This window comes from Siniperca chuatsi, linkage group LG2 (assembly GCF_020085105.1).
Source record: "Siniperca chuatsi isolate FFG_IHB_CAS linkage group LG2, ASM2008510v1, whole genome shotgun sequence".
Taxonomy (NCBI): Eukaryota; Metazoa; Chordata; class Actinopteri; order Centrarchiformes; family Sinipercidae; genus Siniperca; species Siniperca chuatsi.
In genome coordinates, this window is record NC_058043.1 from 33,751,497 (window position 1) to 33,770,209 (window position 18,713).

The window sequence follows — 18,713 nt, forward strand, 5'->3', positions numbered from 1 at the left end:
CAACAGATACTGGCTTCAGCCGACATACATCCTGATACCATTATGTCTGTGATAAGCTAATATCAGTAATCAGATAATATATCGGTCTCGCTCTACTGCATTCAAGTGTTTTTATCAGCATTTCTTTTTTCATCCCGTGCTCTACCCCCATCACCTGATTCAATTAGAGAAATTAGTGCAGTTTCAACATTTGACTCACGAGATTTTAAGTTCTTAACTATGAACAGAAGATTATGTGGGAAAATCCAACATTCTTTTACAAATGCTGTCGAGAGGAGAGGTCATGTTGGCATGTTGTCATTCACTGCAGGAAATATCAAAGGAAGGGGGATGTAATGAGATCAAGCAGGTGACTTTAAAATTAATCTGGATGTACTGCACATGGGTGTATCCGACATGCATGAAATAATTATGAAACAATCATTTATTAATTCATTCATACATTGTGATTAGAGTTTTTGCTGTAGTCTACACTCCGAAACAGCAGGGGGAAGTTGTGCGCCTTCAAGGTCTTGACTTGTAAGCTGTTGCTGCGCCAACAAACCACGAAGAAGAAGCAGTCAAAGGGTGGAGGAGCGTTTCGACCTGGCAGACTGGTGGGTAGACTGTGTTAATCAAACATTTTTAATTAAATACACCTTAATGCCAGCACATGTATTTTTAAAAATACTTTATAATAACACATGGTATGATTTTTGTAGTGGAATAGCCAGCTGCTGTACTTTTATGCGACGTTTGCTTTTCTGGACAACCATGCTGGAACGTGCTGCTAGCTAGCTGTTAGCTCGATAGTGTTAGCTAGCAAGTTGTAAGGAGTGGTTAACTGACGTAGTTAACGGAGTGCGGCGCAACGATTAGAGCACTTTAGATATGCTTTTAATTGCTACATTTAGTAGGACTTTCCCAACGGTGAAAATATCCAAATAAGATGTAACGTTAGTTCTTAAATGCCCAGTCACGTTGGCTAATTATTAGAACTCGCTAGCTTGCTAGCTTCCACAGCATATTGAAGGAGTGTCGGTTCTGGTCCCAGTCTCAGGCAGAAACGCTGGATTTCTATCTACCGTTAAGAGTTACGTAATTCCGCCGAACCTCCTGAATTAAAGGCATGTGCAATTAGCTGAACAACAGAGCAGCCTTGCATGCAAACGAGTTTCCTATTATTCTGGGACAACACTGGGCAGACAGTAGTTTCGTGATTTTCGCAGGGTAACGTTAACATGCGTGTTTGCTTGGAGGTTAAAGGAGGTTTGGGTGTAGATAGGCTTGAAGAGAAAATACGCACTTAACATTGGAGAAGGTTGGCAGCTGGTCTACCTGCCTGCAGCTGGAAATGACCCTGTCTGATTTGCTTTTGAGTCAAGAATTAGCCTAATCCTGGAGCAGACTTTTTTTTTTTTAGTTTAATGGTGTCCGCATTGTTGAACTCTCTAATTTCATGTCCTCATTGTGATGTTACTCTCACTTTTGAAGCAATTTTTTTTCTTTTTTTCAAGATTAGTGTTTAATGCCAATTCACTAAAATAATGAATCAGCGCATTACAATACACCATAGCTTTATCAATTAATTGTCATTCATCAAGCTCAAAAGCCCAACATTCTCTAACGAGAGGATTTGCTGTATGTCTGTTTTATATCATTTTCAGTTGAATATCTTTTGCTTTTAAGACCAGTAATTTAAAGAAGTCATATTGGGCTCTGGGAAATTTGACATTTCCTAAACAATTCAACAGATTTCCTTCATAACCTTTGAGGATATATGGTCCTGACACATCATCTCGTTATCAGTGTAGTTACTAGATGGCGGTTTAAACATGGCCTTGGTCATTACCTTTGTGACTCTTGCTGTGTGATGTTGCACCATTGCCTGTTTTCCCTTAATAAGCCTAATTTTACATTTCATGAAGTAATATTGTCCTCTGACATTAGGAGAGGCCCTCTTTATTTTTGCTGCAGGTCTCCTTTAGTCCAAATAAAATTTACAATTAAAACAGTTCCTCTGGATTTGTTGCCTAAAATGTAGGCTGTATGAACAATAGAAAGTCCTCAAACATTTGAATTTATGTTCGATAATCTTTTTTAGAATCAGTGTGGAAAGCTGAGGTGAAGAAAGCGCTCCGTCCGGACGTCCGGCGTGCACTATAGTGCTACGCTGCAAGCTGCTGTCCGTGGTCCTGAACTTCAAATGAACACTACCATTTCTCAGATTGGCCTCCATCGTGTTGGTTTTGTAGTCTATATATATATATATATATATATATATATATATATATCTCTTCATACATGGCTTTTTGTTCAGTTCTGTGGATAAAATGTGTTGAGTTGCCCAAAGACTGACCGCATCAGCTGTGGGGGCAACACATTTACTGTTGTCTTGTTATACTCTGCTCTCAAGCATGAATGTCTGCCACATACTGGACGTCAGCATCTGTGTCCTTCCCATGAAACTACATGTTGGGGTCGTTCGTTACCCCTAACAAACTGCATCCCAGTTCTCTTGGAAGAGGTCTGAGACTAAGACTGGACGTCATCCAAGGGTTTTTATACTAGTGCTAATTCAATAACTCAAATTTTGGTACTGACACGAAAACAACCTTCTTTTTTTTCAAACTTCACTTTGCTGTATAATTTGATCTACTGTAAAATTGATAATCTGGTCACACAAGGACATCAGCTGTAGTCAACATCCAGCTCTGTTGCTTTGTTCATACCTGTTGAGAACCTGCTCAAATGTAATCTTGTTGATGTAGAACGTAACGTCTCACCACCCATGTGACTTTTTCTCCACAGTCCGAGGTCTAAGCTGTCAGCCCGTGTCAGAAGATTAGAATTCAGCCGCTGGTTTTCCGTCTTCTTTCACTGCAGAAAACAGCTTTGTTTGCACTGTGGGATGAGGTAGTAGGTTGTATAGTTTTAGGGTCACACCCACACTGGGAGATAACTATTCAACCTACTGTCTTTCTCAAAGTGCGAAACACACGTCTCAGTCGACCCCCCCCATGTCTTCTCAAGGCCAATTTTCTGACATCAGCGTTTGCATGGGTCAAGATGTTTCCCAAAAAAGCTGTTTATCCCAGTTGCTCACACGGTGTGAGGTAGTAGATTGTATAGTTGTAGGGTTGTGATTTTGCCCTGTTTGGGAGATAACTATACAGTCTATTGCCTTCCCTGAGGAGTGGCATTTCCTCTGTTTTTATTTATGTTAAATGGTATTAATCTTTCATCTTTAAAGAGAGCTTCAGGGACCACTAGAGGTCCCAAGAGACCGACACTGCATGTTTTCTCTGTAAACCATCCTCACCAACAATTGAAAATTGCATTATTTCTTCTGTATTTATTATTTAGGTTTGTTTACTTGAATGCTATGTTAACTTGTCAGCTTTCTTGCTCAGAGAGTTGGTTCTGAGCAGCAGTGATGGCTGAACTTGTACAATCCATTTTTTAATAGTTTCCTATAAGTTGTGATATATATTTTGGTGGTCAAATGGCATCTGCTATGATATCAATTCATTGGTCATTTTAATAATAAAATCAATATACACATGGCTGGAATGAGTACTGGCATACTTGAAATTTTACTCAAGTAAAAGTACTTGTGTAAAAATGCACTGAGTAAAAAGTAGGTCAGTTAAAATGTACTCTGAGTGAATGTTAGTGTGTTACATTTATGAAGGGGGGTCCATGTGATGATAGGATATTGCTGTTAAATTAAGGAACACCTTTAGGCTACAAAATAAATTGCATTAACTGTCAACGAATACACCAGTGGAACATGACGCCGCCGAGCCCTGATGTCTAAGCCAACAATAAATTCCGTTTGTATAAAGGCACTTTGCAGCCTGAGCATACAACTGAATATCAATTAGAAATATACATGGGCTAAATGAGCCAAAGGCAATACACTGGCCGGTTTAGGGCAAGCTGGCAGGAAGCTAAAGCCCAGACCCAGAAAAGATGAGATGGTGGAGGTTTAAGTAAGTCCCCTAATAAACTGGCAATACATACAAGTGTGTGTTTGTGTGTGCTATATATGTATTTTAATGTAGCAGGTCATGGAGGTGGTCCATTTGATTTATACTGGTGGGCAGTATACTGTAGCAATGCAATGTATTTTAAATGCTTATTGATTTCTGAAATATTATTCTGGAGAGTACCTAGTAACAATAGCTGTCAAATCAAAAGGTAACACTTTATTTTTATAGGTCCATCATTTTCTAGGACTGCAACGGAAAATGGAGACAAAGTTCAATTTGTACACTTTCAATTAATTCCAATAAATTGCTAATGTAACCTAGCGAGTCCTTTAGTCAGTGCATAGCGGGTCAGGTGAACATGCATAAAGGTGCAATTCGACAACAGGCAAGGATACAATTAGACATATCCACCAAATAATGTTTCCAGTAATTGATGAATGTTAACTACTTTCCCCGTGATCAGGCTACGACCAAATTATGTAACTCCAGGATCGCATCATGAAGTATTACAAATAAACGTAGTGGAGAAGGAGCATAGACGAGCATAAAATGGAAATACAATGTATAAGTACCTTAAAATTGTGCTTATAGGCCCTGCTCACCCACACAGGGGTTTTCATGTAGTCTGGCTGGTTAGACCTGTGTGATGCTCTGCCATACTAATAAGTAGAATTTGCCTCACCCTGTTCGGTGCAGCAGAACTGACTGGAAATTGATAGAGATGTCAATCAAGCTCAGCGTGTACAGTCTCTTGGTCCTCCGTAGAGGTCTAATCAGGCCACATCAGTGGAAGCACCTGTGTGGGTGGACTGTTGATATGATATATGATAGGGGCTTTAAGCACAGTGCTTCTGCAGGTGGTCACTTTCCAACACTGCAAATGTCACACTTTTGGTCTAAGTTGACACGTCACTGTACAGTAACGCCATGTTCTTTTCCAGCCAAGACCAGCACGGCATTTAAAACAAAATGTGCTCCTGGTTTTGTAAGCGTGCATTGATTGATTTGATTTTTCACTTGTATTGACTATTATAAAGGGAAACAATGTAAAGTATTTGTTAATAAATGTCCTGAAAGTAAGTAAATAACTTAATTTATGTGACTTGGTGTAAATCTTACCTTTACCCAGCCAGTTTTGCAAGGCTGGATTCCCGGGCAACTGGGCCAAGAAGGCAACTGCCCTGCTGCCCCCGAAGCCCCCAAAGCACTGCTTGTCAGCTGCTTTTTGGTGATTTGATTAGACCAGACCAGGGTGCAGTATCAGCTGTCTTGCATTGTTATGTATTCTTGTGGCAAATTGTCAAATTGAGTTCTAACACCTTTATTATTTTAGTTTCTATGGTGCTCGCTCAGTGCATTCTCCTGACAAACCGAAAACCTGGGCCAGGCCTAGCGTTCCAGCACAGAGTACTGGCTGGTTTCTGGGTCTATGTGCTGCGTGAACTGTACATGATGGGAACTTTGAGGCAACAGGGGCCCAACTGCATTTTTTTTTTTTTACCCACGACCCCCCAAACAGGTTAACTGAGCCTTGCACTTTTGAACATGATGAGTAGTTACACAGTTGGGTCAGCAGATGGTGTTACAGTCCTTTAACTCAAACCGTCTTCCCTGTGCTGAAGACCACCATGAAGTCTGAATCTTTGCAGAAAGAGTGGTCCTAAATGATGAGAAAATCTGATGTGATCCTGACTAATAGTTTCTGTGCTGTTATTGTTGGCCACACTTACTGTGCTTCAGATGCCCTTTATTAAACAAATAAAGCATTTTATTGCTTAAATTCCGTTTCTAGACTTCTTTTTACCCTTTTCCCTGCTTTGTTCTTCATTTATGAAGATGGTATTTTCCATTATAAATCACATTGCACAGTTGATGTGTGGCGCATCATGTGATGTGTGTTGGAAGCATGCATGGAACATAATTAAGATGTGGATCTGTTAGTGGTGGAAGCAGCTACTCAAATCGTTTACTTAAGTCAAAGTAGCACTTCGATATTATATATATATTTCCCTCTGGAGTGCAGTAGAAGTATAAAGTAGCATAAAGATGTAAAGATGCAGCAGGCTACAAGTGTCTGGAAATGGATGCAGCCACTTTCCACCCCTGGTGTCAGTTCAATTGTTTAGAGTTGAAGCGCAAATCGCATCACAGATTTTTTTTTTTTTTTTTGGGGGGGGGGGGTCAAAACGTGCCAAGATAACACTGAATCGGTGGGAGGGGCGTTTATTGTTCTAAATAAAAAGTGCCGGCAGTCCGTCAGACCTGAAGCGAGCACGGGTGCTGTCCAGTGACATGTCAGCAGTGTGAGCCGTCCCCAGCTCTGCAGCTCTGCAGTCACATGGAAGGGCAGAGCAGCTGAGCGTGTACCTGCAGGCTGGAGTGTGTGCGCGGCTCACAGGCAGATCCTCTGCAGAACACGCCCTGATAGAAAAGGTAGATACACACAGACACACACAGACACACACACACACACACTCAGCCTGATCACTGAGGAGCCGAGCTACCTGAAAACAACAGCCCCAATGCTACAGCACAGGCTCACACCACCGGACACCTACCAAATGAAATCAGGACGACTTTATTCCCACAAACTTTGGCTTGTCCCGAGGAGCTTTATTTACGTCTGCAGCCCGGAACACCTGGACACCCTGCTGGACTCGATAGAGAAATAAGGCTGGTTGTTGCAACAGCAGATCATTAATCCATCGGCCGTGCTGAGCACCATGAGTAGGAAGACACGGCGCTGGATTTTCCATTTTTTCCTCTACCTTGGAGTAGTGTATTTGAAAATCGGGTGAGTTATTGGGATGTCCTGCAGGTTGTCTGTGCATTTTCACACAGGCGCAATGCAATTTTAAATTGGAGATTGTAATCATGCTGTCCACCTATGGCAGACTCTTATCGCTGTAGAAAAATGAGGGGTCCCTGAAGTCAGGTCCAGGGTCCTTTCTGGCCGCGTTTCCCCTGCAAGTGCTGTATAGTTAAATTCATTAACCTTTTATTCTGTTATATATAATTTGGGGGGAGGTGTAGGAATGTCATCAGACCACTTACAGTTATTTTACATGTGTGATAAATCAGAACAGTGTCTATTTACTCAGATTAAGGTCCCCAGAAAGGTCCGTATTAAAACACGTGCAGAACTTCCATAAGGAAATGCCACATTTTAACCTCTCACCTTCACCGCAGGGGTCTGTCGTCGGTGGTTGCACTGGGAGCGAGCATCATCTGCAATAAAATCCCCGGCCTGGCCCCCCGTCAGAGGACTATCTGTCAGAGCCGACCCGACGCGATCATAGTGATCGGAGAGGGAGTTCAGATGGGGATCAATGAGTGTCAGTTTCAGTTCCGACACGGACGCTGGAACTGCTCGGCCCTGGGAGAGAGGACCGTGTTCGGGAAAGAGCTCAGAGTGGGTACGTTGCACTTTAATTTCATTTTAAAAGCTGCAAAAAACTATACAGATTTACTAATGGAATGTATTGGTTCTTTGTGCAAATCCAAGGTCATATTGAATTAATGCTATTTTCCTGCATTATTCTAGGGGGTTCTGTGAAGGATTTGAAGTAATTGTACTTCTCACATGCCATGCACTGTATGCAGACTAATATCCCTATAGGAGTCCATACAATTACAGTGCAGCTGAGTATCAATCTAAATGATACCACAGAATTCTTGTTGTTGTTGTTGTTGTTTTTGAAGGTAAGAAAGCTACTAAATGCTTAGTACAGCCAGAGCTCCTCTTCATCATTGAGTTCTTCTTCCAAAGTGCCATAAAAGACATTGTTGAAACATGTCAGCATGACTTGACCTTCATAGTTACAGTGTTCACAAGATTGTTTTAAACTAATAAAATAGTTATTACTGAGAAATAAGCTGTTTCATTTTTAAATTGCTGCATAATAGTACACCAGCAGCTTGATAATTGTGTGTTGCTTGCACACAGATAGTCAACACAGCATGTGATGTATTGAGTTGTATGTTATCTTTACTGTTCGCACTGTCTAAGCAAGTGTCTTGTTGGAAGTCTTAGGAAGTCGTGAAAAAGTTTTTAGAATTGCTATAATTTGTCCAAAGATGGTCCAAAAAGGCATTCCTCCGAGGCACTCGACCTCTGACGCTTTGACAAATGTCTGTAAGTCTGAAGCTCAGACTCGGTGCATCTGCTCTTGGTGGGAAAATAAGCCCCAGATTTTATCCTGCATGTGGAATAAGGCTCGAGGCAATGCTTGCTCCAAAGACAGGACTGCGGAAATAAGTGGAGAATCATATTCAACACACTGGTAATCCACTGTCTTGTCCTTTAAGTTCACCCTGTCATCTCAGAGACAGATGCAGAGCTTGGGTGTCATTTTTCACTTCAAGTGTCATTAAGGATTATAGCTCACATCTTGTTTGAGCCTTTAATTTCTGTTGATTGCTGCATTGTACATGACAGCCTTATATTATATCATATGGCCTGAAATGGTTGTAGTATTAGCTGCAACAAGTATGAGTACAGTCTGAATGCTTCACCAGCCTGATGAACTGTGAAGCTCACAGTTGAAAGCTGTAAGATCTATAGTTTGATGTCTGAATGAGTGGGCCTATGCCTGTAGGTCAGTATAAACAGTGATAAAGCTGATACAGTGGCGTCTTTTGGCTGATAATTTCAGTGTGTTTTATCATGAATACATACTGTAACTGTAACTATGCATTTCCTCCACCTTCTGTTGCTATTTCATAGCTTATAACATGCAGACCTCCATGATCTTTATCTGCTCTCAGCTAAACCACCTTCATGTATGTTCATAAAATACTTTTCCCTCAAAAGCTTCAAGTTCAGACAAGTACTTTCTTCTAGGTTTACAAATTTACCTCCAGGTTCTGCAGCTTTGTCAGGGGCCGTTTTATGTAGAATGATTTTAGACTACTGCTTCGCTCCACTTTTTATGCATATCATCAGATTTAAGCAAAACTCATTTCAGCATTGCAGAATCCAAATTGTACCCACATTTAGATGAGAATCAGGCTGTGTTCCAGGAGACAGCAGGGCGGCTCGAGCGCTGCTCGGGTCCAGCTGACCTGCACAGAGTCGGTCTGAATGCATTGTTTTGTTTCAGCAGACTGGAACACTGATAACTGACAGAATACATCAATTTAGGATTGTTGTTGGCAGTGATGCAGCAATGTACAGTGTTTTGGCATTAGGATATCCCCACCCACCAAGCTGGCTACTTGAAGTAACTCACTGTGGGCACTGGCTGCTTCTACACTGGCTGTAAAGGCAGATCAGAGAGTTAGTTCAACATCTCAGGTTTACACATTTGATGCCTGGATGCTTCTGTGTGTCTGTCTGCTTTGCACTTTGAGATTGTCCTTTTAACGAAAAACGAATGGCAGCATGACAGCGAAGAATCGCATCCACTTGTTCCAGCAAAGCTCAACAGTTGCACACACATTTCAGTGTTTGAAGGAGAACTATGACCTTATATGTCTAAACAGTTTGTATGGCAGTTTAATTGTTGGTGATGATGACTTTATCGGAGCGTTTTTGCAACTTATGGTCATTTTTGGATGCTTTCCACATGTGCGCCATCAGGAATTATCTCCATTTTAATTAAAAAATGCAGTTGACCTGAAGCACTTGGATTTATGGAGTGGAAATCCATCCATGTAGGGAGGCTCCGCATGCCTCTCGGATTCACCTCCACAGGGTGGATCCCAGTGTGACGGCGGCTGGGACAAGTGCCAAAAATGATGCCTAAGCATTTAATGTTTTATCTCCCACTGAATGGTCTCAAAAAAGAATCTTTACCAATCATATGCACTATTCGTTGGTGAATTTGTTTAATTATACTCTTAGATTTACAGACTAGTCAGAATCCTGCAGGTTCTTTGATTATAACTCATCCTAAAGACAATGAAACTGTTCTGCTTCCCTAGAATTAGTTTCCTTCAGCACGGCTTTTCGGCTATTCCAATCCAAACTGCTCCATTATATTTTCTGCAAGATTCAGAGCTTCCTCCTGAATATCTGTTTTAAGACAGCTTGATTAATGAATTGGACTTGGCATGGCTCATGTATTTTATGATTTGGTTTGAGGCAGCTATGCCAGGTATGTAAGGAGGCTTGACAGTGCCTGAAATAGTGAATCCTGTTGTTGGCAATTGCGATTAAAAATGTCTTTTCTCTTAATCGCAGGCAGTAAGGAGGCTGCGTTCACCTACGCTATCATCGCTGCCGGGGTCGCCCATGCAGTCACTGCAGCCTGCACCCAGGGGAGCCTGAGCGGCTGCGGCTGCGACAAGGAGAAGCAGGGTTTCTACAACCAGGAGGAGGGCTGGAAGTGGGGCGGCTGCTCTGCAGATGTCCACTACGGTCTGGGGTTCTCTAAGGTGTTTGTGGACGCGCGGGAGATCAAGCAGAATGCTAGGACTCTCATGAATTTACATAACAATGAAGTGGGACGCAAGGTATGTTTGTGTTATTCTGAGGATCCAAAAATCCACTTTGTTGCATATTACATCACCATCACTCGACGATAACTAATTTACACTAGATGCTTAAAAACACTTAGACTTAATCACTGGGTGACAAAATATAATAAACACGTGTGAATAAATGAATTCATAATGACTCAGCCTGTACAGTAGTCCCACACATTAATCTGCTGGCTCTGACCCATTTGACTCCCATGACTACCATACTGCCTGGTGAAGGAGTGCACACTATATTGTTCCTGTAAGCAGTGTGCAATGCAAAAAGCATTATGCTCAAACAAAGTAACAAGCAAGCACAGAGAGCATGGCTGTTACAGAAGTGCTCCCAAGAATCCAATAATAAACATGCAAACTGTATATGATAATCAAGAAGAAGTATTAGTTAGCTTTACTTGCTTTTCACGGTTGCAAGAGCTATCCCAGCATGCACTGGCTGAGAGGCAGGGTACAGCTGGACATGGCGGCAGTCTGTCACTGGGTTCACACTGGGGATGCACCGATCAGGGTGTCTGCCGATACAGAGTACCAATCTAATACCAGAGCGCTCTTAAAATCTGTATACCTCACTGCATGGGACTCCTGGGGTCAGTTTTATGTAAAGTAACATGAGGCCAGGGATTGCTGCGGCACTAAAGACTGAGTCGGCAGCCTGCCACGACTGAATGAATATAACTGGTAGCGGTAAGACTAAATCTTATAATGCCAATGACAAAGATACTGTTCTTAATATGGATTGGTCACGTCGTGGCCGATACCAGATCCAGCATATTGGATCGGTGCACCCCTTGTTGACACGTGTAGCTTGGCAAACACATTCACACTTCCAGCCAAACCAGAGTCTGCAGTTCACTGAGCCACCAAGTCAGGCAAGACTGAATGCTGTCTAGAAATGAGAGGCTGATGTTGAACACGTGACTTTAAGAACTTTGACGGTATCAAGTACTGTATATTAAACTGTCTGATGCCCCAGGGGACCGGAGCGGCACCAGAGCTATAGTAGCCCTCTGAACTGCAGTTTAGCTAAGGAGTTAGGATCAGCTGATGTAAAGCTGGAGAAGGATGTGTGACACCAGAATGTGTGAGACCCGATTCTGGGCTGTGTACATGGTCATTTCAGAAATATTTCTTTGTAAGGAATGTGTCACAATAACAAATAAAGAACAGGACAATAAATAACAAAGCAGGTTACTGGTAGGTGATACACAAAAAGGCAAAAGGGAATAATGTTGGCTGAGGGTGGAAACAAGATGATCTCCTAAAAGGGTAGTGCTGTCTGCGTTAGACTAGGGATGGGCAATAAATCCAATCTATCAAACTGCATTATGAATCTCTTACTGACCTAAATTTACATTTATAATTATTTTCATTAAATGTCTATAAACTGTGCTATAACAACCTGTGGCATCTAACCAGAAGTTCAACCAACCAATCGGGCAACAGCCGAGTATCTTTAACTGGTCATAGGGAATAATAATAATAATAATAATGATAAGACAAACATAAGAACAAAAATACATGCAGTGATGTATAAAAAAAAGAATTATTGTTACATTTATCGTAAATTAACTATAAATCTGGTCATTTATATTGATACACATTTTAGGTCATGTCATTCATCCTGCTTTGTTCTCTACAAATGCAAGTTAGGCTATAGTTAGGAATTTCTAGTTTTTGCTTATGAGGCATTTGTAAATATGCAAGTTTTACACATGGTTTGTTGATTAGCTGATGGGTAGGATTTCAGTAGCGGCCTGAGACTGACTGCAGTCATTTGATGACATTCAATGACACAGAGAGAGAATACATCACCAGGACAAGTGGGAGCTCATGCATGGTTAGAAATAAAGTCAAATCAGGAGCCACTGAGGACAACGTGAGGTCAGATCCTGCAGTCACTTAGAGAACACAAATAATGTAGAGTCAAGAGGTAACAGTGTCTGACAAGATGCACGGTGAGGTGGGCCCAGGACCACGACCATACGAGAGAGTGCATTAGCCAGACTCTGATGTTGTTTGCCAGTGGACAGACGTAGGGAGCCAAATGACAGATCAATAGAAACTGCAGGACTATCCACAAAATGGCCCCACAAGCAAGCAATCTATTGGAAAAGCTACAGCAGACACATGATAGATCAGTGGAAGTCTGAGGTAAACTTCCTATAATACTGCAGTAATCCTTGATAACCCAAAGTGTTTTAAAGGGTCAGATTTTAAAGGTTAATGCAAACATAGCTGGAGTTCACGTGCCCTGAACATTAAATTATGTAGAAGTAGACTACTAGCATAGCTTCTAATAGCACGCTATAGCATATAAAGGTGAACATTAAAGGAATCGTTCGTCGTTTTGGCAAATACACTTTTTGCTTTCTTGACGAGGGTTAGATGAGGAGATTGATACCACGCTCATGTCTGTGCGGTAAATATGAAGCTACTGCCAGCAGCCAGTTAGCTTAGCTTAGCTTAGCATGAAGACTGGAAGCGGGGGGAAACAGCTAGCCTGGCCTTGGTCGGACAAAACAAGCAATCTGAAGACGGTACCTTAGGCTCAGGGAAATAGTGATGACCACTGTGAACCGTTTGCTTACATTTGAACAATGAATTGGTTAATTGAAACAGTACTCTTACGGAGTGGTAGCTGCAGCGCTACGCTGGCTGAGAGGTAATGCAGTCAAAAGGTATCTAGCAACCAAATCCCAATTGCTCTCCACCTTGGTTCATTATGCATTATGTGTTAATTCATATATCATTGCATAGTTATGAGAGCACATCAGATGGCCCCGTCATTGTTGTAGAATATACTGTATAAGCTGATGCTGGAACTGTGATGTAAAAGTAGAACTATCAGTACCTGCAAAGCCCATTGTAATGCTAGATGATTCAGATGTTTTCTGTTTGAGAGAGCCCAAAATATCTTCAGTAATCCTCAATATGCACTACTTTTCATTAGAGCAATATACGTGAAACTGTGTATTTAGAGGCCCATGCATGTAAAAACTGAGAAGCTGGGAAGGGAATTTTCTTAGAGAGATTTCCGTGTCATAGTGACAGGCTGTGGTCCCATTCAGGAGGAAAGAGGAGTACTTTCATCTCTCTGGACTAGGCTTCATATTTGAGGTCTGGCATCAGAAGAGGCGTCAGAATGTGATACAGTGTGTGAATCTCTTAATATACACTTACTAAACAGATACCTCTGTAATTATTGTAGTAAGACTTTCATGTTAAATTGGAGATGATGTCAGTGTGTGTTTTGAGTGCCAACCTTCAAATTTCTTGAGAAGAATAAACACTAGTGTAAAAGGTGCCACAGGAGGCTTACAGGGGACAAACAATGGCAGCTTCGTTGGCAATTCACTTCACTGAACTCCGTGAATTAAATGTTTGTCAGGTCTCAGGGGCATGACCACACTAAGCTGTATGCATCCAAGGCTTTTGACAATTACCCCACGAGACTCCAGAAAGTCTGAGGCCACATCAGAGTGGAATAATTAAAAAGCAGGGTGAGGCTTCTCTAATGCCAGCGAGGGTTCCCACTCAGTGAGGAGGAAGGAGGGTAAGCTGATGTCATTCAGCCCGAGGCACACAGAGAATACCCTGGCTGCTTTGCCAAACACACCGAAAGGTTCCACTCCAACCCTGAAAAGGCCTTTCACCGCTGCCAGTCTGCTTGCTATAAATGAGACCAAACTTTCTCTTTAGTCACGACAAGAACTCGTAAATTAACCCAGCTTCTGCCTGAATTCATCACCTTTACAGATTAATATTTAGATTTCTAGAATTTTCCTTTTTTTTTTTATTATCGCCGTTAATTATTAAAACCAGGTTTAAAAAAAGCTGTGCTTTTCTCAAAATGAGGACATTTGCTGAAAACAGTGATAATTGTATTTTTGCAGCAGGAAACACACAACTTTCAGGTTTTTAACATTTGGGTTAAAATCAATCAGAATCCATCTGCCCCTTTCAGTAAAATCCAGGTATTTCTGGGTGAAAATAAATAAAAAAACAAAACAGATACTTGTACAAATACTAGTCCCTAGTATGGGTCAAGCTTCAAAAACCCCGGATCCTGGATTCTTCCACAAACCCAATTTATAACACAGGCTTTCCATTAAAAAAAATATTCTCCAAGCAAAAGCTAAGACAACCCTGATGACATCACTATGACATCATCAGGGACACGTTTTCTGACTTGACAAAGCTTCTGAAGCCTTTCTAAGCTTATACTGTTATGATGACCTAAATAACCCTTTGAAAAGTATGTGATGTATATAGGAATATATGCCTTTTTCCATATCTGGCTCTTGCTCTCATTTCCTGCTTGTTTTCAGACTATATTTATCACATTCAAATCGATTACATGTCTGTTGGATGCTGTATCTGTAACTCATATCATCATATCATACTTGTCTGCTTCTAGTATTTGTGCTATAGGAACTTAATGTTATTCCACTGCTGTTAAATGTCTGAAATGTATTATTTATAATACTGAATAACAGGACATGCATGAAGTTAGAGGATTTACATGCTTTTGTACGAGTATGTTTCTTCCATGAGTGTGTTTTAAGGCTCACCCTTATAACAGAATGGCACATGCATAGCTAATAGCCATAGGGTGACATACTGTAGCAGCTCTGAGGTCTCTGGAATGCTTACATTCATTTGGAATGCTAAACTTTTGTCTCAACCTGTTGAACTATTCATGCAATACTGTATGTTAGACTGAGTACTTCTGTGAACTCATATGTTTCTTATCTGCTCATTATGGAAAGACAGCAACAAACACACATCTTAACTTTTATCTTTTGATCGTGGAACACATCTTAGATCTACACAATTTATTAGAAAAGGTGTGGTAGACAGTTTTAAATAAAATTAAAAAAAAGTAAATCTGACTGGATTTCAGCTGGGCAGTTGTAACTCCACACACTTTTCAGTTTGAAACTTTGAAACCTTGCTTCAGCTGAACTTTTCCTCCATGTTGTAGGTCCTGGAAAAGGGCATGCGTCTGGAGTGCAAGTGTCACGGTGTGTCGGGATCCTGCACCACCAAGACATGCTGGACGACGCTCCCCAAGTTCCGTCAGTTGGGATACATCCTCAAGGACAAGTACAACCAGGCTGTGCACGTGGAGCCGGTACGAGCCAGCCGCAACAAGCGCCCCACCTTCCTAAAGATCAAGAAACCCCACTCTTACCGCAAGCCCATGGACACAGAGCTGGTCTACATTGAGAGGTCGCCCAACTACTGTGAGGCTGACCCTCTTACCGGCAGCATGGGAACACAGGGTCGCCTCTGCAACAAAACGGCTCAGCAGCCCAACAGCTGCGACCTGATGTGTTGCGGTCGAGGCTATAACACACACCAGTACTCTCGCGTTTGGCAGTGCAACTGCAAGTTCCTGTGGTGCTGCTACGTCAAATGCAACACCTGCAGTGAGAGGACAGAGGTGTATACCTGTAAATAGAAATATTTATTGGGCGTGTATTTAGACACACAGCTAGACTGGACTGTGTGAATGTGTGTGTTCTGTTAATGTATTTCAGAATGAGGGTTCTCTGTGGCTGATGCACACGTGCGGAGTGACTGCCTCGCGGTCTTGGCATAACAACAATCACAACAACCGGTTCCTCCAACGTGTGTTGATTATACTGATGCCAATGGACATCTGCCATGACACTGGACCTATGGGCTCATAAATTGTACTTTTATTTTTTGATTTGAATGCCATTTCACGCCCCAGGCTTGACTTCTCTGCAGGCCCCAATGCAGGCTCTAGGCTGCATTGGCATGACTCATCACAAACAGTGATAGTTTTTTTTTTTCTAGACTAATAATTTATTCAGTGAGAAAACTACTGATGATTTTGAAAATTCACTGTTACCTAAATCTGGTAAAGTTTCAAGTTGGTGTAGATGCCTGGCATTTTAATAAAAAAATATTCAAGTGCAATTAAAAGCAAAAATAATTTTCTTTTTCTTCTTTTAACAAGACAACTTACACACTGGCGCTGAAAACAGAACTGAACTCGACTGAATGACATATTTGGGACCCTGCAGCTTATGTGCATTAAGCCTAGCAGAAGAACATTAAACTACTGATCTGGGCTCGGTATGATAATATTGTTTTCTACTTGTTTCTGTCCCCCTTCCCCGACAGTTTGCTGCTAGTTGTCTGGAAAGTTATGGAGTTTGTGACTGAGCGGCCATATTGACTCTTCAAGCTAAGTTGACACCACCACGAGCAAACACGAGCTTCCAGACATAAATTCCCCTTAATGTTGGTTGATAGAATATATTTTGTAAGAGATTATTTTTATATAATTTTTTTTTATTTATTTTCTGTCTCTATGTAAGCTATTTTCCCTTAGCATTTCTAACTGTTCAGTTACTGAGTTTAAAATGTGCCTTGTTCCTCCGCAGCAGAATATAATAATGGTATACTGAAATGTGCGGCATTGTGTTTTGTAACCCATTTTAGGAAACATTTTCTCACCTCGCCCTGCTTCCTATAGAGAGCCAAAGTCCTGGCGTCACCTCCAGACTAGCTGCTGTTCCACAAACGTTAGCTTCTGTGACTCAGTGCTATCTCTTGTACAGAGTTTCTTTCGTGGTTTACTATATATATTCTAAGATAAACTAATATCTACTACAGCATTTGCCATGAAAATATCAATTAATTTGTTAGCATACTAAAACTACAGCTACTATGAATTTTTAATTCGTATTAGCAGTAATACGTCATCGTAACTGTTGGTTTCTCCCTTATCTATGATGTCTACCCCACAGTCTTTTTGCCATCTTTCCATCTTTTTAGCTGTAATCTCATTCTGCCTTCCTGTCTGCCGTTGTTTTAACCATGACTAGCCATGGCAGCCTGTCCTATTCTGTTGAGCTGGTAATGTTTAACCCACAAAGGTCTTCAATGGTGTTCATTGAACAGAAATAATGAATAAACATAAATAAATATTAGATTTAAAAAAAAAAATCCACATATGGATGGAACCACATGACATACTTTTGACCAAGGTTATGTTCCAAGGCTGGAATCTTTAGTCATTTGTGTTACTACAAATGTGATGTGAATGAGATTATTATACTTCAGGAACAGAATCTGGTTATGGTTTGACTTTGGCTCTCTATAAGATTAACCAGTGATCCACAGGTATGCAGTTTGTGCTCTTTGTCAAGTCTCTCACTAACACCAACTAGGGCTGGGTATCATTTCATATAAACATTTTTTTGCCTTTTATTAGACAGCCAAACGTAGAGAGGTGACAGGAGATGAGGGGAGAGATGGATTGGGACGTGCGAGTAAGGTCCCTGAGTGGACGTGAACTGGGGATGTTGGGGTTCATGGTGGGTGCCTTAACCCCTACGCCACCAGTACGCCCCAGCTGTGTATCGTTTGACATTTTTTGATATTGCTAAAAATATTATATCAGAGTTTTGGTAATAATACAAAAACAAAATAAATAATAATACAATTAAATAGAATAAAATTAAAGTTTTGATTTAGATCATGAAATATGAAGAAGAATAAATAAACAAGATAAAGAATCCAGACTAAACATTTAATCCAAACTTTTGCTACGTGACAGTTTTTGATGCTTGGTTGTCCGGACACATTTCAGCTGATATTCAAAGTATGAAGGTTTGATACCCAGCCCTAATACTTAATATAAAAGAATCAGAGGTACCTTAACAGGGACACTAGTAGCCAGTCATGATAGTACAGTATCATGACAGGTTGATTATAGATAGAACTGTAACATTCCTTCATCACAGGATGGTTATGGTTACAGAAACCATGCAGTTTTTTCACAGTTCTTTTGTTTAGTGTTATAAAAGGTCTTTCTAGTTCTCATTAAAGGTTGTTCTTGTCTGTGACTGCACTGATGAAATTATATCACCCACCTGCTGTAGTGCTCTTAAATCAGAGGTCATTGTTGAGCTATTTCATGTAAAACCACATTGTCTTTTCATTTGTTTTTGGTTAATAAATGTTTTCTCAGAATTAACAGAAGGAGGTCATTTTGTATTTAATACACATTTTTCAAGACTTATTATGAGGACAGATCGGAGTGAAGTAGGTATGACTGAGGATTGCGGTGCAGAGGGTGTCACAGCAGTGTGTTCCTCAGTGAGCAGTGGGAGTGTGGAGCTGCAGGCTGATGGATTACAATGACATCTCCTTCATTCACTCCTCAACAACGTTGCTACAACAACCACACTGTGTCCCCCAAAAATGTTCCTTGTCTCA

At 41.1% G+C, this 18,713-nt stretch overlaps 1 protein-coding gene across 2 annotated transcripts; it reads left to right on the plus strand.

The window, feature by feature from the left end:
* The first annotated feature begins 581 nt into the window (after nucleotides 1-581).
* wnt7aa (wingless-type MMTV integration site family, member 7Aa) lies at nucleotides 582-17,438 on the plus strand. 2 transcript variants are annotated; one of them, XM_044169270.1, is made up of 5 exons: nucleotides 582-596; nucleotides 2,084-6,768; nucleotides 7,164-7,390; nucleotides 10,159-10,430; nucleotides 15,439-17,438. In XM_044169270.1, exons 2-5 carry the CDS (start codon nucleotides 6,698-6,700, stop codon nucleotides 15,916-15,918), a joined length of 1,050 nt encoding a protein of 349 aa, XP_044025205.1. In that variant the 5' UTR covers nucleotides 582-596; nucleotides 2,084-6,697; the 3' UTR covers nucleotides 15,919-17,438. The 2 variants fall into 2 exon arrangements, with proteins under 2 accessions (XP_044025205.1, XP_044025212.1); XM_044169277.1 differs by lacking the exon at nucleotides 582-596 and having other exon boundaries at nucleotides 2,059-6,407.
* Nucleotides 17,439-18,713: the final 1,275 nt, after the last annotated feature.

What these genes read in the sequence shown, in the direction of transcription:
- wnt7aa (XM_044169270.1), top strand. Translation starts at nt 6,698, where the DNA reads ATGAGTAGGAAGACACGGCGCTGGATTTTCCATTTTTTCCTCTACCTT. An exon ending in GTAGTGTATTTGAAAATCGG is followed by an intron (nt 6,769 to 7,163) that starts GTGAGTTATTGG and finishes CCTTCACCGCAG; the next exon opens with GGGTCTGTCGTCGGTGGTTG. An exon ending in ACAATGAAGTGGGACGCAAG is followed by an intron (nt 10,431 to 15,438) that starts GTATGTTTGTGT and finishes TCCATGTTGTAG; the next exon opens with GTCCTGGAAAAGGGCATGCG.